The sequence below is a fragment of the Callospermophilus lateralis genome, chromosome 10, assembly GCF_048772815.1.
Source record: "Callospermophilus lateralis isolate mCalLat2 chromosome 10, mCalLat2.hap1, whole genome shotgun sequence".
Lineage (NCBI taxonomy): Eukaryota > Metazoa > Chordata > Mammalia > Rodentia > Sciuridae > Callospermophilus > Callospermophilus lateralis.
Genome location: NC_135314.1, coordinates 51,316,531 through 51,342,287, shown reverse-complemented (window position 1 = coordinate 51,342,287; position 25,757 = coordinate 51,316,531). Strand labels below are relative to the sequence as shown.

The window sequence follows — 25,757 nt, the reverse complement described above, 5'->3', positions numbered from 1 at the left end:
TACCCAGACAATATCTGGCTGCCTAGAATGTAGCTGAAAGGGTCATACAGTGCACAGAGAGGACACCCTGACTGTACTTGACTTTAGCCCCACTTGTTTCAGAACCTGTACGTCCCTTACACTTCCATTTCTGGGGAGACTGAGGCCCAGACAAGTAGGAACCTGCCGTGGTTCACATAGTAAGCTGATGGTGATTCGGTGATTCATAACCTGGCTCTGTTACCTGAGCCACATTCCAGTCCAGGGACTACATGGGGTGGAGTCCCTGCTCCATTTCAGGAAATGGGATTGTTGATTTTTCATTTACACAAAAATGAAAAATAAATACCAGATGTTTGAAAGCATATTACTACTCATCTTGCCAGAGCTAAAAGTGCATTCTGAATTGAAAAAAAAATAAATTAAAAAATCCACAAAGCCAAAAAGATGTTTTGAATGAAAATGCTCTCTCATACACACACACACACACACACACACACACATACACACAAACACAAAATATCTCATTGTTTCTTCTTCAGGGAGCAGCTGTGAAGGAAATTGGGGGAGGGGCTGGACACAAGGTCCCATCTTTGTGTTTCATACAGAGCTAAGCTTTTAGGCCAGCCTTCCTGAACTGTAGGGGGTGTGGCATGCATGACGAGTCAACATCAATGGAAGCTTATAAAATAACGGGTGAAGCCAGTCACAAAGACAGGCACCTCAGTTTGGGTGATTCTGCATGTGGAAACTGCCTTCGTCTTGATTTTTTTAAATAAGGTATGTACGATAGCTTTAATTTTCACTTATGATAAATAATGCTTAAAATAGAAACAGGCTTGACTTTCCATTGCCCCTTTTCAGTTATAAAGTATAACTAACTCTGACCAAGATCTTGTGCAGAACCTTTACAGACTTGATTTCATTTTTCCTCAAACTTACAAAGTAGGTAAAATTAGTGCCATTTTTCAGGTGAGAAAATGAAGGTTCAAATGTGCTAAGCAACTGGCCTATGAGAAGACCAAGCTCAGGGTCAACTCATATACCAAAGTCTTCCCTTTCCCTGTGCCCTCCTCTATGAAATGAGACAATGGAAATTAATTTTTGAGGAAAAACTGCATTTAGTAATAGGGTACAAAAATATTTTGTTGAAAGATGCAGTTCTTGTTGGATACTAAGCTAAATGAGTTTTAAAGACTTATTTACCTGCAAAAACACAGTTTATTTTATCATATGAAATCTCAAACTCTTATCCTTAATGTTCTGCAGTTCCTTGAGATTAGGGCTATATCCAGAATGACACTCGGGTGCTCTTAGGAGACTGGAGCTTAAATTCTGGCTCTATAATTTACCAGGCAAACTGACCTCATGGGGTACAAGGAGAATGTCAGCCCAAGTTGCTTCCAGATGATAGGGTACAGAGATTCAGTGCAGAACAGGCTCACCCACGGAGGCCAGGTTTCCCAGGAAGATGTTTGGTGAATGTGAGCAGCAATTCTTCCACAGTCAGTACCTGATCCAGGATGGATGCACAGAAACCTTACAAGAATTACTTTTAAATTATTTAATTTATATTAATATTTAAATTTATTTATTTGTTTTGGTAATGGGGATTAAACCCCATGGCTCTTTATTACTGACCTACATCCCAAGTCCTTTTCATTTTGAGATAATGTCTTGCTAAGTTGCCTAGGCTGTCCTAAGAACTTATAATCCCCCTGCCTCAGCCTCCCAAATTGCTGGATTACAAGCAAGTGCCAGAGTTTTCATCTCAAATTATACATATTTTTAGAATTAAAGTTCTCATTAGGATAATCTTCCTATGGGTATCAGATGAAGATCCAAAAACATAACATGTCACAAATAATCTGTGTTTTACCCAAGATCATGCATATTTGTTACCAATATGGTCAGTGTTAGAGAATCATAATGGAAGGAACATGGAAAAACATGGTGGATGCTATCAACCCTTCCTCCCTTGAGAAGTTTTAATCACAGGAGCAAAGCTCCTGCAACCAAAAGGAGTCTTTGGAAGAGATTTGAGATCAAGGGGAGTTAGCCTCTTTCTGAAATCCTCCTACAGAGCTCCAGAATATGTTTCAGCCCACAAGAGAACTTTTTGTAATAAGACATTTGTCACAGTAAGACAGGAAACTGAATTTTGTCACAGTTGCATGGTGAAGTGACACTCTCCAGGTCACAGAGGCAAGCAAGCCCAAAGAGGTAGGCAAGAGAGAGCATGGTTCAGGTCCTGCAGAGCTGGACCATGTCCCAGCTCTGCCCTCTTCTGGTCCTCAGCTTCCCCATCTGTACATCTGGCAAGGAAAGGGTAGGCCCTGTTCAGTTTGGGGCACCTTATAGAAAGTGCATACCGTGTGTCAAATGTTGCTCCAGGCAAGTTCCCTAGTTGGGCTTCTGGTAGAGCTCCTGAGGTTCCAAGAATCTCTTGAAAATGGATGCAAACATTTGTGGGTTTCGGCCAGCTTTCTACAAACTCTCCATCTTCCAGAGGTTAGAAGACAGGTGCTATTTACACAGTAGTAGGAGCTGATGGGAAATGGAGCCTCAAAAACCAAGGGAAGTGGTCCTGCCGCAGGCTTGCTCCAGGGAGCCTCAGCAGCCACCCCTCCCATCCTACCCCAGCTGGCAGCTTTCACTCATTACATAACTGTTCTTTTGAAAAACCAGGCAACAAAAAGCCTCCAGAAGAAAAGCTATTGATTATTAAAGTTATTTGGAGGTTTAGAGACTCATAATAAAGTGGTTATAATTATTCCTGTATGACACATCCTTTTAAATGCTCAAATCTGAGAACATTTTGCTTACATTGACTCAGTTCTTCACAGGGAGAAAGGCAGAGAGCTGGAAATAGCTCATGGCAGCTACAGGCAAGGAGTCACATGGAAGGGAACAGACCCAAAGCAAGCCAGTGAAGGAAGCAGGGATGAGCCCCAGAGGCCCAGAGCTTGCACAAAGGGAGCCAGTGCTCCTTCTGCTCCCCAAAGCCATCCTCTGCCACAAGAAGATCCTTTGGTAGAAATGCTTGGTGCATGATTTCACATCAGCTAACAGTCCTTCTTTGGTTAGATGCCCATCAACTATGAAAAACACTCAACATAATATTTTTTTAAAAAAATATAGTGTAATAGGATCCTTTTTCCACTCTCCATAACCAGCATTTGTTGAGCATGTACTTTGTGTAAGACATTGTCTTGCGTACTCTCCCTATATTATCTCATTTAATTCCCACAAAATTTTATAAGATAGGCATGATTATTATTCCCACTTTACAGGCAAAGAAACTAAGGCATAATTTGGACACAATTATACTTGGTAGGTGGCAAAGCCAGAATCTAAACCAGGTCAGAGCAGCCCTGGAGTCCCTGACAGCTGCTCCCTGTTAAGATTTTCAGACCGCTCTTGGGTTGGTAGAGCAGCGCAGTAAGCTTGGGGCAGAAACTGGATGCGGTGGCTCATGCTTGTAATCCCAGCCACTCACAAGGCTGAGGCAGGAGGATCTCGAATTCAAAGCCAGCCTCAGCAAATTAGTAAGGCCTAAACAATTCAGTGAGAGCTGTCTCTAAATAAAAAACAAAAAAGAGCTGGGGATGGGGCTCAATAGTTAAGTGCCCCTGAATTCAATCCCCAGTACCAAAAAAAAGATTAGAAAAGGCAAGGGTCATGGGGATCCCTTATGAATCTCATAGGACACCTAATGTTGCACATGGTTATGTTGTTTCGGTTTTTGCCTCCACAGGTGGTTCAAAGGCTTCAATCTCCCCCTTTGCTTATCTCCCCCCACCCTAGAACTTGTCTCTGTTCATTCAATAAGTACCTACTGGGCCTGACACTTTGAGGTCCTAGGGATAATTCTAAAGAGAATCAAACATTCTGCCCACCCTGGAAACGCACAATGAGGTGGGGGTGGGGTGCAAATCAATCCCAGTTCACTCTCAGACAGGCAGGAGGTGTGTGCGTGGAGGTCCATGACGCAGGCAGAAGGTCTCAGCTCTGAACAATCGAGAGGCTGCCCCTGAAGGATGCAGGCTTAGGAGGTGGAGGAGGAGGGGGGCTGCCTCCTGAGGGACCAGCCCCTGCCCTGGTGCCTCCCTGGAGGGTACAACTGCTCTCTTTCCCCCAACTCCAGGCTCCCTCTGCAGCCGCCAGCCCCAAGATGGCCAAGATGCTGTTGCTGCTTTCTGCACTTCTGGGTCTCTTCTCTGCGGCCGAGGGACAAACATTCCATCTTGGGAAATGCCCGACTCCTTCGGTGCAGGAATACTTTGACGTAACTAAGGTGTGGTAAATGGCTAACCTCCCATTTGGTCTGCTCTGTCTTGTTTGAATAAGAAGCATCCTACAAGGTTCAGTTGTATTATTCTGCTTCAATCTCCACAGCAAGGTTTGGAACAAGTACTTTAACTTATTTGGGGTTTCCCCATAGCCAACTCTTGAGGCTAGGACAGGGGACAGGGAGTTTTGACCCATGATTCCAGGAATCACAAGGAAGCACGTGGGAAAGTGCTCTCAGATGGCAGAGAAGCAATAAAGGGTGAACAACAGGGTTTCCATTTTGCTGGTGATCCTCTGAGGAAATCAATAGAATGCATCTTGATTTGTCCCATGAATGGATGCCAGCAGGCCGTAGGAGCTCCCATGGCACCAGTCAGGCCCTCTGGGATAGTGAGTTGTTCAAGGCAGCTGAAGAGAACCTGCCTTGTGGGGCTGGGAGGATATGGGTGGAGCATTGACTATGGTGCTAAATACTGTTATTCCTGTTCTACAGAGATGCTCCCTCCCAGGCAACATAGCTAACAAATACAAATAGGGTTCAAAAGTTGACTTTCCATAGGGTAGGAAACCCAAGCATTACTCAAACAGGGCCCAGGAAAGACCAGAACTCCCCAAGGGGCTTTCTTTCTTTCTTTCTTTTTTTTTTTTTAAGAGAGAGAGAGAGAGAGGAATTTTTTAATATTTATTTTTTAGTTTTCGGCGGACACAACATCTTTGTTTGTTGTATGTGGTGCTGAGGATCAAACCCGGGCCGCACGCATGCCAGGCGAGCGCTACTGCTTGAGCCACATCCCCAACCCCCCCAGGGGGCTTTCTTGTTACATGCACTGAAAAGATATTAATATAACCAGCTCCCCCTTAAATGGTCTCTCTTCCTGGGATGGGGGCAGAAAGAGCAGCAGAGAGAGGAAGCTAGCGTAGGAGCATCACAGTTTCAAAAAGTCAGCCTCAGCAACTTAGTGAGGTCCTAGGCAACTTAGTAAGACCCTGTGTCTAAGTAAAATATAAAAATGGGCTGGGGATATGGCTCAGTGGTTGAGGGCTCCTGGGTTCAACCCCTGGTACCATCCCCTACAAGCTACACATTTAGTATGAATAATGCTGAAGTCACCATCAGTCATGGGCAACTCAGTGTCAATGCATATTGGGACCTACGAGGGATGGATTAGGTGGAGGTGAGAGAAGAGCTTGAAGCCTGAGAGGGTTGGGCAGCTGCACCATCAGCAGGACTGACAAAGCTCCCACAGGTGATGTAGGCAGGGGGGATGGATTTGCTCCACTAATATTTTAAGGGTTGATCTCTTTGTTCATGAAACCCTGGCAGACTACAAAGAAGCTTTACAGAAAGATCCAGGAAATCTGAGTTACATTTTAATTTGGGGATAAAAAGTTTGAGACACTCTGATATTTATAATTGATCTATATTTACAAAAGTCCTTTGAGAACGGAAATAGAATTGTTAAAAGATTTTGTTGAGATTAGTTCAAACACATTGTTCACTTGTTAAAAGTATTTTTTCACTTTAGTAGTTTTTATTACATTCACAATTGCCCAGTCATCATTATAACCAATTTTAGAATGTTTTCATCATTCCCCACCAAATCCATTAATGGTCATGTTCCCTTTCTCCCCAGCCCTTCCAGCCCCAGGCAACAAATAATCTACTTTCTGTCTCTGTGAATTTGCCTCTTCTGGACGTTGCACAGAAATGGAATCATACACTATATAGACTTTTGTGACTGATTTCTTAACACGTTTTCAAGGTTCATCCATGTTTTAGCATGTATCAGTAATCCATTTCTTCTATTGCAAAATAATATGCAGTATATGGATTATAGCATATTTTATTTATCTGTTCATCGTTTGAGTTGTTTCTACCTTTTTACTATTATCAGATGTATGATTTGCAAATATTTTCTCCCATTCTGTGCAATTTTTCACTTTATTGAAAAATTTTCACTTTATTGAACCTTTGAAACACAAAGGTTTGTGTATTGATGAAGCCGATCTATCTACTTTCTTCTTTTGTTGCTTTTGGTTTTGGTGTAATACCTAAAAATTCACAGTCTAGCCCAAGATTATATAGATTTACTCTGATACTTTGTTTGGAGCATTTTATAGTTTAATCTTACATTTAAGTCTTTGATTCTTTTTCAGTTAAATTTTGTATGTAGTGAGATGTAAGGTCCAACTTCATTCTTTTGCATGTAGAATTCAGTTGTCCCAGCATGGTTTGTTGAAAAGACTATTATTTCCCCTATTGACTATTCCTGGTATCCTTATTGAAAGTCACTTTACTGTATATGCAAGTGATTATTTCTGGACTCGCAATTCTATTCTATTGATCTATATGTCTGTATTTATGCCAGTACAACCCAGTCTTGATTACTATAGTTTCGTTGTTGTTGTGTTTTATTTTTGTTTTTGTTTCTTTCTTTTTTTCTTTTCTTTTTTTTTATTGGTTGTTCAAAACATTACAAAGCTCTTGACATATCATATTTCATACATTTGATTCAAGTGGGTTATGAACTCCCATTTTTATCCCATATACAGATTGCAGAATCACATAGGTTACACATCCACATTTTTACATATTGCCATACTAGTGACTGTTGTATTCTGCTATCTTTCCTATCCTCTACTATCCCCCATCCCCTCCCCTCCCCTCCCATCTTCTATCTCTACCCCATCTACTGTAATTCATTTCTCTCCCTTGATTTTGGTGACCCTCATTGTTATACAAAATTACATATAAAAGGATGTTTTTGTTTCTTTATTTTTTTTTAAAGAGAGAGGGAGAGAGAGAATTTTAATATTTATTTTTTAGTATTTGGCAGACACAACATCTTTGTTTGTATGTGGTGCTGAGGACTGAACCCAGGCTGCACGCATTCCACGCATGCCAGGAAGTTTATCCCAAAGTACTGTACCTCTCTATCCCTTTTTTATTTTTATTTTGAGACAGTGTCTCTAAGTTGCCAAAGCTGGCCTCAAACTTGTGGCCTCCTGTCTCAGTTTCCAAAGTCGCTGGGATTTCAGATGTACACCATCATGCCCAGCTGTTATAGCACTGTAGTAAGTTTTAGAATCAGAATGTATGAGGCCTCCAATTTTACTTTTAGGACTGTTCTGTATCCCTGGCATTTTTAATGTAAATTTTAGGATTAGCTTATCAGTTTATACAGAAAAGCCATAGAGATTGCATAGATATTAAAGAACAATTTAGGAGTATTTCTATCTTAACAATATTAAATATTTTGATTCATAAACATAGACTATACTTCCATTTACTTAAAATTTGATTTAACAATATTTTATAGTTTTTCAGAGTATATGTTTTGTATATCTTTGGATAAATTTGTACTTAAATATTTTTTTTTATGCTATTTTAAGTAAAATTTTCTTAATTTCATTTGAATATTATTCATGGCAAACATATAAATACATCTGATTTTGATAAATTGATTTTATATCTTTTTAACCTTGCTGAACTCATTAGTTGAAAAGTGTATTTTGTAAAGATTCCTTAGGATTTTTCTATACAAGAATATGTCAACTGTAAACAGAGTTTTACTTCTTTCTTTCTTTCGAGGATTCTTTCTAAATGTTGAAAACTCCTTATTGATAGAAAAACTTCCAAAAGATTAAGAGGACTTCTCAGAAATAGTATGAAATCATGCAAGCACAACATGAAAATCAATTTCTCATCTCTGAACTTCTCTTTTGGAGAATCATGCTTCTTTAGTTTTAATTGTGGAGCACTAAATTCACTTGAACAATAATACAACTATTATAAATGTGCAAAGAAATGAGAATGCTCAGGAAACCAGTTGACCTTATTCATTGATTCTTTAAATGATTGTTAGGTTCAGTGACTTTAATTGAAAGTTGTGGTTTAATAAATGAATGGGAAATTTATGGCCATAAATGTGGGCATATATTTGAGCAGAGAGCCATGTGACTGAAGCAATAGTGCCATCTGTTTGCAGGATGCTCTCTTTTCATGTTCTGACTTTTTGAAGGTTAGTGCATCTCTCTAATTTTGTTATTACACTCTTAAATTTCTAAAATAATTTCAATGAATATTTTGACTAGGTAAATATATGCACCCGGTTCAAAATTTTTAAAGTCCTAAAGAGTATACAACAAAGTTTCCCTTCTGCCTTTGTGCCTTGGTTTCCCTTTCCAAGAGCAACCAGTAAAAACTGTGTATTATCTTTTTGCAAATAATGTATATGCAAACCAAAAAAAAAAAATACATGTAAAACTATAATAGACAAAATAATAATTTCCAAAGATGTCTGTGCCCTAATCCCTGGAACCTGTGTATATGTTACTTTCATGGAGAAAGGGATTGCAGATATGACTAAATAATGACCTTGAGATAGCCAGGTTAGGGCTGGGGATGTGGCTCAAGCGGTAGCATGCTCGCCTGGAATGCGTGCGGCCCGGGTTCGATCCTCAGCACCACATACAGACAAAGTTGTTGTGCCCACCAATAACTAAAAAATAAATATTAAAATTCTCTCTCTCTCTCTCTGCCTCTCTCTACGTCTCTCTCTTAAAAGAAAAAAAAAAAAAAAGAGATGGCCAGATTAGCCTGGATATCCAAGTGGAGCCAATCTAACCACATAACTCCTTAAAAGCAGAGACTTTATTTCTGGACTCTCAATTCTATTCTATTGATCTATATGTCTGTATATGCCAGTACCCACCCAGTCTTGATTACTACAGTTTTGTTGTTGTTTTGTTTTCTTTTTGCTTTTGTTTTTACTGAGCCATGATCAGAGAGAAGTTTGATGAAGGAATAAGAGTTAGAAAAGCCATGGGAAGGATTTGACCTGCTTTAGCTGACTTTGAAAATGGAAGAAGAGGGTTCCAAGCCAAGAAGTGCAGGCAGCCTCTATACCCTGGAAAAGACAAGGAAACCCATTCTACTTGGAACCTCCAGAGGGGAATGTTGCCAACATTTTGATTTAGCCAGTGAGATTAGGGTCTGACTTCTGGCTTTCAAAACTATAAGATAATAAATCTGTGTTTGAAGCTTATTGTAATTTATTATAGCAGCAACAGAAAGCCAACATAATAAGCTTTCTCCCTTGTTTTTATACAAAAGTAGTTGAACATCATTTTGTACCTGGTTCTTTTTAAATTAAATGTCTCTTAGAGATCATTGAATATCACTCTTTTAAAAGAGGATCATAAAATTCCATAGGACGGACAGATGCCCCGCCATTCATTCATCTAGTCCCTTAATAATACTCTTAGACTGTGCTTGTCTTTTATTGTTACAAATGGTACTGCAATGAATAACCTTATACATGTATCATTTTTTTTGAAATAGTAGGAGATGTATTCCCAGAAGTGACTTTGCTGGGCCAAAGAGTATGTGTATTTTTAGTTTTGCTAGATAGTGCCAAAGGGCCCTCTGCAGAGGTTGTAAATTAGTACAGTCTCTATCAAGATGGGCCTGAAAGCATAAAAGTGTCTTGTACCCCCTCCCCTCTTGGGCACAGGGGCTTTCTTAAAGTCAACATGTTGTACCTGAAGAGGATTCATGTCTTACAAATCCTGAGCATTGCCAGAGGCTTTGTGACCAACCCCCTGTTCAGGGTCATGCGAGGAAAGAGGAGCCAACTCTGGAGTGTTAGAGTTCCACAACCAACACTTCTACCTTTGCCCAAAATTCAAAGATGCCTTGGAGAATCATAAGACAAGTCCACCATCCAGACCAAACCCTTTTATAGAGTTTAAAATTTCACTCAGATTTTGGCCAAATAGGACAGACACTGAGAACATATCTAAATAAAGAGCCCTTTAGGAATAGAATGTAGTATTCAACCAGAATCCACACATCCGATGCGCTTGTTCCCATTTGAATCAATATCTTGCTCAGTTGGCGCTGGGAACAATGCAGTCCATTTTTCCTGGTTTCCCCCAGGAAAGGGCTTTGCTTCTGAAGGCAACAATGGGGAAGAGCTCGCAGGTCTCCAGAGAGCCACAGGGTTTTGCTCTGCTTGTTGTCTCTGCAGTATCTTGGAAGATGGTATGAAATTGAGAAGATCCCAGTGAGCTTTGAGAAGGGAAAGTGCATCCAAGCCAACTACTCGCTAATGGAAACCGGAAAAATCAAAGTGCTAAACCAGGAGTTGAGGTAAGTGACGGTGCCAGGCCAGGACACTGTCCTGGAGTGGCCGGTGCTTATGCAGTTGGATGTGGGGAGAAGGGACCATCTCTGGGGCCACACAGGGACAGTTAGAACTAGAATACACTCATTCCTTTCCTTAACCACTTGCTGGGCATCTGTTGGATGCTAGACACTAGAAGAGACACTAGGGACTCAGGAGTAAACCCAAATGTCAGCATCCCTGCCCTTGTAGCAAAGTAGAAATTCTGGTAGCAAAGGATATTGGGACCACCTGTCTGATCTTGAAAGCAAGAGAAAAACCTTTTCTTTACCAGCTACTGACAGGGCACCCAGCTTTGCTCAGATACTTCTGGAAAGTGCCCGCTCATTGCCTTCTGTCACAGTTCATCCCATCTCTAGGCAGCTTGGTCTATTAGAAACTCCCTTATGTGCAAGGCACTATTCTGTGCATGTGTACATACAGCATGTGTATATGTCTGTTTGCAAATGAATATATATTCATTTGATTCCTATAACAACTCTGAAATAGGTCCTATTATTAGCCTCTTTTTTATGAATGAGGAAACTTAGGTACAGAGAGGTGAAGTAACTTGTCCAAGAGCCACACAGCTGATAAGTGATGAAACAGATTTGAACCAGGAGAAATGAAATGGGGAAGGGAACACAAGACACAGATGAAAGAAGAGCTGGGAGTGAAGGGCTGTCCTTCTGTTCTCTAGAAGATCTGAGAAATGTTTCACCTCCAAGAAAACTACTGTAACCCAGCCCGGAAGAGCCTGGGCTCACAAAGGCCTTCTGTGGTCATCCCAGCCTCTATTGACCTTCCTGTGAGCCAGGACTCAGCTCTCACTCCCTGACCTGCTAAACCAGAGAAAGAAAATAGGGATCTTGAGGGCCACAAAGAAAACTCTATCTCATCTCAGAGCCCTCCTATGGGACTTGGGGTACAGATGCCCAGAGACCTCACAGGAGTTTTATGGCCCTGTATAAGTCACCTGTCCCTCACCAAAATGCAATTGCTAAGGAAATTGACTTATAAAAATAAAAAAATATTTTGGCTCATGGTTCTGTCCAAGATCTAAGTGGCCCCATCTTTGGGCCTCTGGTGAGTATGACGCATCATGGTGGGAATGTGTGACAGGGTGAACTATTCACCTCAGAAGTCAGGAAGCAAAAAAGAAAAACAGGAAGAGACCAGGGTCCCATAGTCCCCTTCAAGGGCATGCGTCCAATAACCTAAGGATCTCCCACTAGGCCCCACCTCCTAAAGGTTCCACCACCTCTCAATAATGCCATCCTGAGGACCAAGCCTTTAACACATGGACCTTTTTTTTTTTTGAAGGTAGGGGGATTGAACTCAGGGGCACTCGACCACTGAGCCACATCCCAGCTCTATTTTGTATTTTTATTTAGAGACAGGGTCTCACTCAGTTGCTTAGCACCTTGCTGTTGCTGAGGCTGCCTTTGAACTCTTGATCCTCCTGCCTCAGCCTCCGAGCTGCTGGATTTCAGGTGTGCGCCACTGCGCCTGGGCTAACACATGAACCTTTGCGGGACACTTTCCCAAACTATAGCAGGCCCCAAAGTTGTTAAGACCTCAGTTTAAATATTTTGGCCCATTTTAAGGCCAAGAGTCAGACAATGACATGTATCCCAAACCCATGGGCTTTCCTTGCCTCTCTTCTGGAGTTGGCCTGGAGTCCTCTTCAACTGCATCCTGAGTATTAGGTTGCTTCGCCTCTAGGGTTACACCTGTTTAAGACACAGAACCCGTGGAGCAAAGTTTTTAGTTCAGGAAATTGGTACAATTTCTCCTTCTAAGAGGGCTGCAAATGTGGATAGCCATGGCAGAGGGTCTCAGCCAGTATCAGGGACTCTGAAAGCCAAAACAGTTGGCACAGCATTGGAAGATGAAGAACTCAGGCTTCGGGATTTAGCTGTCTGGTTTCAAATCCTGGTTCTTCCAATTAGTATGTGATCTGGGATTAGTTAGGGTTGTTCTTCAGGCAATAATAATAGCACCTACCTCCATGGGGCTATTTGAGCATTAAATGATGTGGCACCCATAAAGCTCTTAGAACAGTGTGGGGCATGTAGCAATCATTTGATAAACACTATGTCTCATGGTAAGGCTGCCGCTACATCCTTGAAAATAGCAACGCATCTCCCCATGATTGAGCTGTGAGTTTGTGATCAAAGACCCATGTTTTTGAAACTGTTCTGGAGCAAAACGCAAATGAAGGTAACAGGAGCAGACTGGGAAGAGCCTGGTGTGCTGCTAAGTTACCATCCACAGATATAAGGAGACCATGTTCTCCAGCTCCCTGAGTTCCAGGTGAGAGAGCAGGGTATGGTCTCTGGCCCTACGTGGTGACAGGCAGACAATACTGCAGGAATATCAGAGTACATGTCCCAACCTCCCTTGCCGCCACTTGTTGCCTGATCTCTATGACATCCGTCCCCACTAACCATCTCAGTAACCTACTAGTGTTTTTTTTTTTTTTTAATATACATTTTTTTTTACTTGTAGTTGGACACAATACCTTTATTTTATTTATTTATTTTTATGTGGTGCTGAGGATCGAACCCAGCATCTCACAGGGGCTAGGCCAGCGCTCTACTGTTGAGCCACAACCCCAGCCCCTAACCTACTAGCTTTTTAACACATACAACTGCTCTATTTTTATTCTGCCTGCCTTCCTCAAGGACGGATGGAGGGGCAGCTGCTCTGCCAGATCCCTGATGCCTGAGCACCTTCCCTTTTCTGGCCCCCCCCTCCCCCCAGCTTCATTCATAGGCCATTGGGAGTCATCCAGAAATGGAACAGGTCCCTTCATAAGGGTGAAACTATTTCATTCACTCTAAGGCCATCACTTTTAAGATATGCCACCATTTTATATACCAATAAGAAAGAAATGACACTGCCAATGATAAGCATCAGGTGGCATCAATTGTAAGAAGTGCATTTCTTCAATTTAGAGTCTCTGAGATCTGGGCTTACCTGAGAATCACCCAGGTGAGTCAGTATCTCCTGGCAACATGCTTTACTGCCCGTAGTATCAGGTCCCCACTCACTCTGGCACTTGCTAAAGTGGATGGGGTTTCAGGCCCCCTGATGGGACAGTGTCACATGACATCACTGAGGCCCAAGGAGAGAAAAGCTGGTGGAACTCAGACTCCCTCCCCTTTTGCATTATTTTCAGTGATCAGGTTCCTCATTTGTAAAGAAGTGAATCTTCTTTGTATGATGGGTCTCATGATTTGTGTTTCCCTTCTCTTATACTCAGGTTCTCTTTGGAACCTGGGAGAGGAAATGGCCTGAAAGGCAAATGGCAGACAGTCCAAAAGAATTGAGAGGTCCTAACACATTATCCTGTCCCAGAGCATTTCCACTGTCGCTTCTTATCACTCTACCACTGTCAGCCATCGCTGGGTCTCAGATAGTCACAAAGGAAAGGGCAGGAAAATTGCCAGGATCTAGCCACCTCTGAGAGCCTCTCACACCAGAAAGCACCATGTTGGCCACCATGGTCCGTAATAGCACAGATCTTGCCTTTTGTTGATTTTTGGATTTTAATGAGTTGTCTGTTCTTTCTTTCTTTCTTTCTCTTCTCTCTCTCTCTTTCTTTCTTTCTGTCTTCCTTTCTTTCCTTCCTTCCTTCCTTCCTTCCTTCCTTCCTTCAACTCATTGCAGATATGATGGAACTGTGAATCAAATTGAAGGTGAAGCCACCGTGTACAACCTCACAGAGCCGGCAAAACTAGGAGTTAAGTTTTCCCAGTGTAAGTATCCACTTCTCTCAGGAAGTTTCAGGGACAGGAGATATGCAAATTGAAGGCTAGAGCCCTGGGTTGGAATACTCTGGTCACATTCAAGTGTCATCCATAAGGATTGGATAGATAATAATTTCTTTAGCACCTACTATATGCTATAAGTAGATAGTAGCACTGAGAGTAGGCACTGAGATGCAATGTAGACAAAGAGTACATTCCAGTGTGGATAGTGACAAGTATTCTGGAGATTTCTGTAAAACTATGGTCAGTGTTCCAGTAGATAAGGTGCAAATGGAAAAAATAATAGGTGTGAGCAGTTGGAGACCCAATCTAGTCTTGTTTCTCAGAAAAAGACTGAGGTCTCCAAATTAGTAGTTGTTAACAGAACAAGTAGCATGCCCAAAGCCTGGAGGCAAGGGACTGCAAGAGTCAAGGCTATTTTGAGTCCTGGCTCTGTCCCTTTCTAGTCACATTGTTGGGACTCTCAGAGATATTGAATCACAGGCTCTGCCCTCTGAGTTCTGAGCTAATTGGGGAATGGACACAGGCTGCAGAGCAAATGCCAGATGTCAATATTGTTGCTGATGTGGATACCCCGGAGAATTCAGCTCAGACTTAAAGGTTTTCTAAAGCTGAAAATACTTGGGGGCCCTTCTTTCTACCTATAGAACTGACACCGAAGTCACCAGTATAAGTATCCACTTCTCTGTAAAAGAAGTCATTATCACTCCCCACCTTTGCCAACCCTCCCCTCCATACCAGCCAAGTCCCTAGAGTGGGGCAGAGAGGAAATCCTTATTTATAGACCAAGAAAGGAATGCTAGGAAGAGAAAACATTTCTTCCCACACACAATTAGGAGCAAATAACTTCACATGTATTAAACGGGAGGCGGGGGGGCGGGCGGGGAGTGCGGACTGCCCAATGCCATGAAAAGAAATCGGATTGTGCAGGCTCCAGAAACTTCCAAGGGCTGTGTACATTTTCATTCCTCTCCTCACTTTTACAAAGGAAGAAGTTGCAGGGAAGAGGGCTGAGTGATGTGGGCAGACACTGAATTAATTAGAGGTAGAGTCTCCAAACTCTCAGTTGAGGGTTTTTCCCATGACATGATTGGGAAAGTGATGGGAGTTGGGGATGAAGTTTCAGTCTCATGCCTACAATCCTCATGAAGAAACCTGGGGCAGGAGCTACGGACCAGGGAAGATGCAAAGGATAAGATTGATTCTGGCTGGAGAGGTTAGATGTTTGCACAGGCCTTGTGGGGTATATGAGAGATTATGGGAAAGGTTGGAAGGGAATGGTGTGAGAGATGCCTGGATACAGAAGCCTAGAGGGGGAGAGAGCACACAGAATGGGGGAGAGGGCTCAGGAGGCCCTTGAGTGCATTGCAACACCCTCAAGCAACAGGAGAGTGTCAGAGTTCTCTAACAGAAAGAAATGTGGAAGTTTCTTGTGCTGAGAAGAGAGATCTGGACAAATTTATTCTTGAGCTCTCAACCCTGTAAGAGGAAGACAGAATGTCCATGACAGGGTATGTGCAGGTGGGACAGGATGCTGTGCTGGAAGAGGTGGGTGGCCTGTTTTTCCAAAATCAATCAGTGCTGACGCACTTGGTCCAGCCAGGAATGTGCAGAGTGCTTGACCCTCACGGTAAAGGTTAGATGAACATAACTCTCTCTGGGTGAGTGAGGCGGGCAGGCAGGCAGGGCACCAACAGTGCTAGAAAGAAACAACACTCAGTCCGAGCTCCCATGGAGGCTTTTTCCAAACATCCTTCTGTTGCCAAATTTATAAACAGAAAGCTGGTCCTCTGGCCAGCTCTCTGTTTTTCCTGATAACTTGCTGTGTTCTTGACACCCGGACAAACTCTACCCACTACACAGCACCTCCTTCAACCCGCAGCTTCTCAGGTCATTCACAAGTGCCGAGTTCTGGTTTTGATCTGGCAAATAAGAATTATTTTTGAGTGGAGAAGCCGGGATGCTTGGAACTCAGGAAAGTGAATCACCCCTGACTGCATGTGTGTCCAAACCTTTTATGTTTATGAGGTCAGCACATAGCTTTCTCCCACTTGACTGCATTCCAAAGCTGAGCTATGTGGGTTTTTTTTTGGCTTGGACCTTGACTGTGGAGGTCAAGTTCACAGAGGGAGTTTCTAGATCTAGATGGAGAGGATAAATCCTCCATCTTTCCTCTTAAGGACCCTGTTCATCTTGGGTTCCAACACTTACAGATGTTAATCAATGAATCTTTATAGGTATTTTGAGAGGAAAAGCTCAGAATATGTTACCAATTGGCTTACTATATTTTTAGGAATAGAAAGATTTGTGAAGCTTATACTAGAAGAAAAAAACAAAAATGTCAGCCTCAACCTCCTCCCTTAGGCAGTCTGAGAGGAAGTTGGGTGGTACAGACTCAGAGCCTGGGGATTCTTGGCCTGAGATTCTTGACTCTGCTCAGCTAAGTGGTACCTCCATGTATGTTGGTGCTAAGTGCAGCCTGTTGGTCCAAGGGGTCCACCCAAACACCTTGTTCACCCCTGCTACTGGAGAGAATGGCCATAACAATAGTTCTTAATTCTGCCTGCACATTAGAACCACTGGGGAGCCTTTAAAGTAATGACCACCTGCATGTCTGAATCCAGAGACGGGCAGGGGAAAGTGAGCTTAGTATCTTTCAAAGCCTGCATATGATTCCCTTAACTGAAAGTAGTTACTATCCACTGACTTAAAGAAATGCATCCCCAGAGACCCATTCTGGAGAGGAGGTTTCTCTCACCCTGGCCCATCCTGATTGTGCCTTCTTCTGGTTCTCAGTGATGCCATCAGCACCGTACTGGGTCCTGGCTACCGACTATGAGAACTATGCCCTCGTGTACTCCTGTACCACCATCATCTGGCTTTTTCATTTGGATCATGTTTGGATCTTGGGAAGAAACCCATATCTCCCCCAAGAAACTGTGACCTATCTAAAAAGTATCCTGACCTCTAATAACATCAGTATTGAGAAAATGACTAAGACAGATCAGGAGAACTGCCCCGAGTTCCTGGGAGGAGGCTTTTAAGTGAGGCTGCGTGTATTCCAGGTTACTTCTTTTGCTTTGCTTTCCTGCTCCCCTTCCCACCCCTCCCCTCGTTAATACAAAGCAACCATCCATGACGAGCTACTGCAAATACCAGAAGGGACATTTGATTGCGGAAACCAATGGAGGGAAACTCAAGGAAAGTTGGTCCAAGCACTGCCATGCCCTACCCTGTCACCTTGCCAGCCCAATAATAAACTTGTTGCTGACCTGCTGTGCTCACAGTGGATTCTGAATTGGATTGATTATTGTCGTATTTTCACTATAAACATGTATTTATCAGTGATAGAGCATTTGCCTAGCATTTGCAAGGCCCTGGATTCAATCCCCAGAACTCCCAGAACAAAGGGTGGTGGATGGGGAATACACACACACACACACACACACAGAGAGAGAGAGAGAGAGAGAGAGAGAGAGAGAGAGAGAGAGAGAAATCTTTAACCAGTCATATTGAGAAAAACCAAGCCCTATACTGCCCTAGTTTAAAGGTAGCAATCCTCTTCTGGAAGGGGAGATTTGATGGCTAAGGCATATTCTAGTGACCTGGATCAGGGTGCCCCCATTCTATAGCAGATGCTCCTCTGGGGGAATGATTTGGGTTTCTGAGTCTTTGGTAGGCAGTTTTCTTGAAGCTTTTACTTTCTCACCAGGAAGTCTTCAGAGCAGACTGAAAAATGATAATCCTTGGTTGGGTCTGTGCAAAAAAAAAGGTGAATCTGTGATTGAGAAGATTTTTTAAAAATAAAATGATATTTTCTTTTGTGTATCTTTCAGTTGATATTTTCTGAGGCCCAGCTTTATTGAAAGATACAGAACTATGCTCTTCCCATAGGAGCTCATAGTGTAATGAGAAAGACAAGTAAAGATGCCATTATAACGTAAGGCAAGGAGGGCAAAAGTAGAGGCCTGTGGAAGGTTCTAGAAAGTTCTTATCCCTGCACAACACAGACAACCAAGGTAATGCATCCTTCTGGGGCTGTTCCACCAGGGAGGCAACAACCACCTTGACTTGGGTTCTTTTACCTTGTGACTTTTAAAACTAGAAAGACCTCATAATTATCATCTTGCAATTTCACTCGGCTGACATAAATTTTATAATCTATTAATGTTTTGGGAAATGAATAGAAACTAAGCCATTTGATTCCATTTTTGCTTCTTTTTAACATGAATATAAACTATGAATTTCCTTGATCATTTGAGACTGTAGTGCTTTATATTAAAGGTCCCAAAAATTCCAAGGATCTTAATATATACAATTTTCACTTAGCTAAATAAATATGAACTCAAAATGTAGCTTCCAATTTGAAATTCCAAAAGGCTGGAAACATTGGACAGAAAAGCAAGGAGGAGGTAGCAGGAGGTAGAAGGTAGCTCTGCCAGCTGTTGCACCCTGGACTTTTTACCACACTGCCTGCCTCACTTGGGCACTTGGCACTACTTCTAAAATGCAGTTAATCCTCAGAGTGTGAAGCTGCCATCTGTCTTTTATCTTATGGTACAAAGTAAGTTGTGATTTCATTCCTCTTAACAGCCATCTGGTCACATCAAAACAAAATGACTACACTTTGCATTTCTTTGGGGTCTTGCCCCATACATAGGCTTAATGATTTTGTGTGAATGAATTACTGAACACCTGGATAGATGGATGGACTTAATTTTTTTTTAATATTTATTTTTTAGTTGTAGTTGGACACAATATCTTTATTTTATTTATTTATTTTTATGTGGTGCTGAGGATCAAACCCAGGGCCTTGCATGTGCAAGGCAAGCGCTCTACCACTGAGTCACAATCCCAGCCCGGACTTAAGTTTTTTGATAATGAAAGAAAAGAAACCTAAGAAGCAGGTTATCAGGAGTAATGAGCCTGAAAAAAGTATCTGGTATCCCAGAGGGCAGCTTGTGGGTACCAAGTATCTTGAGGAAACATGGGGAAAGATAACAAAGATCCAGAAGAGGGAGAAAGAAAAGGGAATTGGAAAGTCAATAGCACAATAGAGACAATAGTACATAACAAATCCCCTTGTGCCCATCATTGGCTTCAGCAGTCATCAGCGTGCCACCTGTCTTGCTTCAGATATCACCTACCATGAACCAATTGTTTTCCCTAGAGTGCTTTATAGCAAATCCCAGATTTCACATCCTATTACTTGCCCATAGATACCTAAGTGTATATTTCTTGCAAATATGCACTTTTTAAGTTAAAAATTTGCAAGTTATGTTTTATGTCCTTAAGTTGCTCAGAGAATGTAATTCCTGTGTAATTTTAAAAATATCTTCCATAATTTAGATGAAAGGGAAGATGACAAAGAATGGTCATCAAAGTTTAACTTGTAGCAGTCCCTCCAAACTGAAAGAAGCCAAACTAAAACTAACAGCAGAAAAATGGGATCATAAATTATGGAACAGACCTTTGATGCCATGTCACATATTCATTAAAACGTGAGGACTACAAAGCTACACGAGAGTTGGTGTCTACCCCCACACACTCACTACTGGGAGAGCCCTGTTGGTGTCCTTGTGCTCCTGCAGAGTCTGTATCATGTGATTCCACCACCATGCCTGGTTGGACTGGGTGTGTTCACCTGAGCTGGAGACAGCCAGGGCCACAGGCTGAACAAAAACCTTTGACTTTTGTGGCCTAACTGACTGGGAAAGATAAAATGCAATAATCACATTGGGATTTGACTTTAAAAGATCTTGTGAAAGGATGGTTGAAGATTCTGTAGCTGTAAGGTCATATAGTTAACAGTAACCATTATTGGTGATGTTATAACTAAAGTTATAAGAGTGTGGACAGAAATGCAGAGATAAGCAGAGTCCCTACCCAGGCACGAAGACCTTGGACAGAGCAACTTCACTGACTGATGGCTTTCCATGTCCTAGTTCCATTCCTGTGGAACTTACTTATCTTGGGTTCTGCCTTTGAGTCTCTGCAAGATTTGATACAAGTTGGTTTCTGCAAGTTTCTGATTTGGGTGCACAGGCACACATTTTATTCTGAGATAATTTAACTTGATTGAATAAATGTTCCTTGCAACCAAAATAGCCCTAAGACAAAGGTGTTCGCAACATAATGTTGAGTGAAAAAAAAAAAAAAAAAGAATACAGCATTTTAATTCTGCTGTATTTATAGCTACATGAAATGATGGCATAAAATCAAGTGCTAAAAGTGAACAGAGAAAATGAAAGCAATTAATGTGTTATGTTAGAGTGGTGGAATTATGGGTGATATTTTTTTCCTTTTACATTTTTGCTGCTGCTGTTAATAGTAGGCATTAAAATATATACAGACCCTAAAACCTCCCTTTACTCTACTCTGACCCTCTGGTAAAGTCTAATGCCACACTCCCCAAAATAGGCCTCTTCTTCCAACAACTATCTCAGATTTTGAGGCTTTCTGAACCATTCTCCCATCCCACCATACCCATAATCTATCTGAGATAAGAGCATAATTTGTGAATATAGGATATGTTGTAGTTTAAAACTTCCTATTAATCAGAATATACTACCAACAAGGTTCTCTATGCTTCTAAGAGACATAAAAGGGAGATGTTACATAATTTAGAAAGTATTTTTATGATTATCTAAACATTGTCTATCTCCTAACAGACTTCCCCAAACAAGCAGTCACTAACTGTGAAGATTTTTCAAATGTGTTAATTATGTTCAACTTTTATGATCAAATTACTATTTTGACTATTTATGATAGTAAAATAGACTCAACATTTACTAATTCTTCCAGCAGAAAAGGTGATGTGAACTAATTGGAAATGCCAAGGAGTAGTGTGGCAGGAAGCCAGGAGATAGAATAATAAAATTTTGCTGAGAGGAGAGTACCTGTACCTTTTAAGGGAAAATAAGCCATAAATCTACTTATAATACCAACCCTTTATATTATTTTATGTCTCCTTCTAAACCTTTCATTATACCAAAATAATGTATATAATTTTTCATTTTACTCACTTTACGTGTCACGCTCTATAAATGCATTGGAAGTATTACACCTTATTTTCCCAAGTTTTCAGTCTGCTAACTATAATTAAAATATAAAAATGACATCCTAAGCCAACTCTTCAAAATCTTCAGTGCATCCAGAGATCCAGGGGGAGTAATAGCTGGTTGAATTGTAAAATGACTCTCTCAGTGACCAAGGTTAGAAGGAGCCTGGAGACAAGAGCTACCAGAGGCTGCAGCTCAATGTGTGCAATCAAACATGCAAACTTTATACCCAAATCTCTTAGCCTGTGAGTGCTGAAGTCCCAGCGATACCTCTGGTTATCTGTAGAGGGAAGGTACTCAGCTTCTGCTCAGGGAAATTTTGTGCCCTGATTGACATGCTCCCTCTGCCCTGGCATTTCATCCTCACTGTTTTGCTTTCCTGCCTCCTCTCCCTCGGCTCCTTCTCAGGCACCCAGTCTACTGTTCTCAGCCAATTCATTCCACAATCCCCTGAAGGGAATTTATCAATTTCTTGGGGAGACATCCCAGAACAGGGAGAGAGTAGATGACAGATTGCAAAAAACTCCCTCAGGTGATTCATATTTGCTCAACAGAGAACCATTGATTTTTCTAAGAGAACCAAAAGCTACTCCCCACACCTCCCATCTTGGCACCTTTAGGAGAATTGTTCCTTTTATTGAAATGTCCTGCTGTCAAAATCCAACCCATCAAGTGTTCATTATGAAGTTAGCAGGACATGATGGCACAGCAATCCCAGCAATTCAGGAGGCTGAGGCAGGAGGATCACACATCCCAGAACAGCGTGGGCAACTTAGAGACACACTGTCTCAAAATAAAAAACAAAAAGGGCTATGATATATATATATATATATATATATATATATATATATATATATATAATAAAATTATCTTCTCTGATCAATATTCTAGAAGTACTTATGCACATGAGCACAAGGAGACATGTACAGAAATGTTTATTGTAGCACCATTTTGAAAGACTGAAAAATTGATAACTGATATGTTCACCAACAGAAGAATTTATTTTAAAATTGTGGTATGCATGTGCACCCAAATGGAATATTACATAAGTGTGAAAACTAACTAGAGCTGTGTACATCAACATATATGTCTATAAAACACATTGGGAAAAAAGTAATATATGGAAGGATTCAGTTTGATTATATACAAAATGATATTATTTCAGGATATGTACATAATTAATCAAAGTGTAATGGAAGTCAGGAACTAATAATCATCAAATTCAAGGTCTTGGCTACCTCAAGAGAATGGAGGGAGGGAATTGCAACTGGGCAGGGGATCACAGGTAGTTTTTGCTGCAACGGTAATGTATTAGTTTCTGTAGCTATTGTAGCAAATCATCACAAACTTGGTGGTTTAACACATCAGAAATTTATTTTCTCATAGACATGGAGGCCAGAAATTGAAAATCAGTATGACTGGTCCTCCCTCTGGAGGCTCTAGGTGAGATTCCATTCCTTACCTCTTCCAGCTTTTGGTGGCTAACAGCAGTCCTTGTTTTGTGCTACTTTTGATCTTCATACCTCTTTTTGCTCTCTCTCTCTCTCTCTCTCTCTCTCTCTCTCTCTCTCTCTGTGTGTGTGTGTGTGTGTGTGTGTGTGTGTGTGTAATCTCCCTCTGCCTCCTTCTTATAAAGAAACATGATTACATTTAGGGTCCATTGCATAATCCAGGATAATCTCCCCCTGTAAAGAGCCTTAACATACTCATATCAGCAGAGACCCTTTTCCAAATTAAATATTTACAGATTTTAGAGATTAGGACCTGACATCTTTAGAGGGGCATTATTTTTTAGCTTACTTGTTTCATTTCTTCACTGAATGGAAGGTAATAACAGACATAGGCTCCAACTTGGGTGTAGCAAATTCTGCCACCAACCAGGAGGTGACATGAGAATACACTTTTACCATTTGCAAAGTCATCTATAGAGTGAGCATCAAGAAACATGCTCCTCAGGCCCCCAGAAAGATCCACGAAGAGATGAGGACTCCAGATGTGCATATTGATACCATGCTCAACAGAACTGTCTGGGCCAAAGGAACTAGGAATGTCCCATATCACAACCAAGTGTGGTTATCTAGAAATGTAATAAGGATGAAGATTTATCAAATAAGCACTGTGCATTGATTACCATCTACCTTCACCACTTTCAAAAATCTACAGATAATCAGTGTGGGTGATAACTCACCACTGATTGTCAAATGAAGTTATAAAATCATCCCTAGACCCCACTCGCAATCATGGCCCTCTACCTCTTTTCACGTGTCTTATGACAGACTGTGAGCCTATCATAGAAAAAGAAGCTTCCAGGAAGCTGAGAGCAATGTAATGGTGGGGGGAGGTGACCCAATGGGAAGTTTGGAAGTCTAGGAGCCATGCCCTGAGCAAGGGTATCTGAGCTTTCCACTTCCGAGGTGGGGTGATTCTGGATGAGATGAGGTCCTGGATTGAGATGACACTTGTAACCTGATTCTTGTCATTTTTAGAATCTTTTAAGTTGCTTTTAAGATAATAAGTTACAATGTTTAACAAGTCACCTCCTCCTCCAAAAATTTGGATTAATAGATGTGTTAGTTGGCTTCTCATCACTGACCAAATACCTGAGATAAACAACCTATAAAGAGGAAAGGTTTACTTTGGCTTAGGGATTCAGAGGTTTCAGTCCATGATTGCTTGTCCCTTTGCTTTGGGCTTGTGGTAGCATAGTACATCATGGTGGGGGCTAGTGGTAAAGAAGGTTGCTTACCTCATGATAGCCAGGAAACACAAAAAGACACACACACACACACAGACACCAGCATTCCAAAGTTTTCAAGGGTACACCCCACTCACCTTTCTACTAGGCCCCACCTTCCAAAGGTTCCACCACCTCCCAATAGTGCCACAGGCTGGTGACCAAGTTTTATACTTGGTCCTTTGGGGGACACTCCAAATCCAAATTATAAAAATCAATGGGAAACCTAGAGACAGCAACAACAACAACAACAACCCTTTCCAACTAATAAATAGTGGTTTGTTTCCATGAGACCAAAAAAAAAAAAGTCTGGTATAAAGTCAGGGTCACATCTGGCAAATTAATAATCACTGCATGGGCCAGATGTGGTGGTGCACGCCTATAATCCCAGCCACTCAGGAAGCTGAGGCAGGAGGATCAAGAGTTCAAAGCCAGCCTCAGCAGAAGCAAGCTAACTTTTAGCAGTGGCATTTCAAGAATTATGGACAAGTCAGTGGAGAAAAATTCTAGTCATGTTATATAGGCAGCCATCAGTTCCACCTGTTTTTATCCAAGCCTTTGGTTTCACACTCCTTCCATGACAAAATTGGGACCAGTGTTCTCTGAGTTAAGTTCTATCCCTGGAGATGACAAATGGGCTCAGGAGCGCCCTGGCTGGCCTGAGCAGAGCTGGAAGAAGTAGGTGGCCCCTCCTTTGCCAGCACAGCTCAGCTGTGACTAAGTGGGTTTTTGTTCTTTGCCTGGGTAGCCTGGGTCAAGCTGAATTGGTGAGAACCAGTGTGTGCATCAAAGAATCAAAGGAGTCAGAGGAAGAAGTCCCTGCTTCCTCCCTTCCCAAGTGAGGGAGAGGCTGCAATAACCAGGACCAACCCACTGGAAGATGCTATGGAAATGCACAAAAGTGAGGCTGACATCGGAGCATTTTGCTTAAGGGCATTTTGTCAACAAAGGATACTGTGTATTGGAAACAGTCTAGATGGGTCATTTTTGCACCTATAAATTACTAATAATTACCTTGGCAGGCTCAGAAGTTGAGGTTGTTGGCATTTCATTTTAAGTCTCAGCTCAGATGGCATTTCAGGAGGCACCTACCTAAGGTGAGTGCCCCAGTTACTCTCCATCTCATTTCCCTTTTTATTTCTTTCTTACCACTTCTCATAATCTTCAATCGTCTTGCTTACTTATGTGCTTATGTATTTATTGTCCATCTCTTCCATTAGAATGTAGGCTCTCTGAAAGCAAAAACCCTTCCTTTTTTATATGCTTTTTCCTCAGAGCCTAGGACAGTGTGTGGCACATAGTAAGACCTTCAATAAATATTTGTTAAATGAATGAATGAACAAATGAATTAGTGAATTCAGAGACTTAATAAATGTCCCAGGATCCAGAAAGAATCAATCGTAGAAGTGAAAACAGAACCCAGAGGTAAATGTCTTACATCCATGTGCCTGAACATATTCATCTTAGATTATTTCCCAATGTGTTATTTCTGGTATGTTCCCATATCTGACCACTGGAATGTCACCCCCTCATATACACATTCATTTTCCAAAACTGAAACTAAAAGTCAAATGAAGTGTCTTGATGAAACAATATGCTTAGTTATAGTTATGACTTGAACTTGGACCCTGATTTCTATTCGAGAAGTAATTTACTCATAGGATGATTTGGGTCTTAGTTTTTGTTTTTTTATTTTCATTTTGTTCCTTTACCTCTCAAATGAAACAAAACATATCCTATAAGAAAT

General features: G+C 41.5%; 1 protein-coding gene across 1 annotated transcript; it reads left to right on the top strand.

Annotated features, from left to right (window-relative positions):
* The first annotated feature begins 665 nt into the window (after nucleotides 1-665).
* Nucleotides 666-17,513, top strand: Apod (apolipoprotein D). Its single transcript, XM_076868084.2, has 5 exons — nucleotides 666-759; nucleotides 4,127-4,276; nucleotides 10,305-10,426; nucleotides 14,115-14,203; nucleotides 17,012-17,513. Exons 2-5 carry the CDS (start codon nucleotides 4,154-4,156, stop codon nucleotides 17,257-17,259), a joined length of 582 nt encoding a protein of 193 aa, XP_076724199.1. The 5' UTR covers nucleotides 666-759; nucleotides 4,127-4,153; the 3' UTR covers nucleotides 17,260-17,513.
* The last annotated feature ends 8,244 nt before the right edge of the window (nucleotides 17,514-25,757 follow it).

Coding starts and splice junctions, on each gene's coding strand:
- Apod (XM_076868084.2), top strand. CDS start 4,154: ATGGCCAAGATGCTGTTGCTGCTTTCTGCACTTCTGGGTCTCTTCTCT. Junction 10,427..14,114: donor GTGCTAAACCAGGAGTTGAG/GTAAGTGACGGT, acceptor AACTCATTGCAG/ATATGATGGAACTGTGAATC. Junction 14,204..17,011: donor AGGAGTTAAGTTTTCCCAGT/GTAAGTATCCAC, acceptor TCTGGTTCTCAG/TGATGCCATCAGCACCGTAC.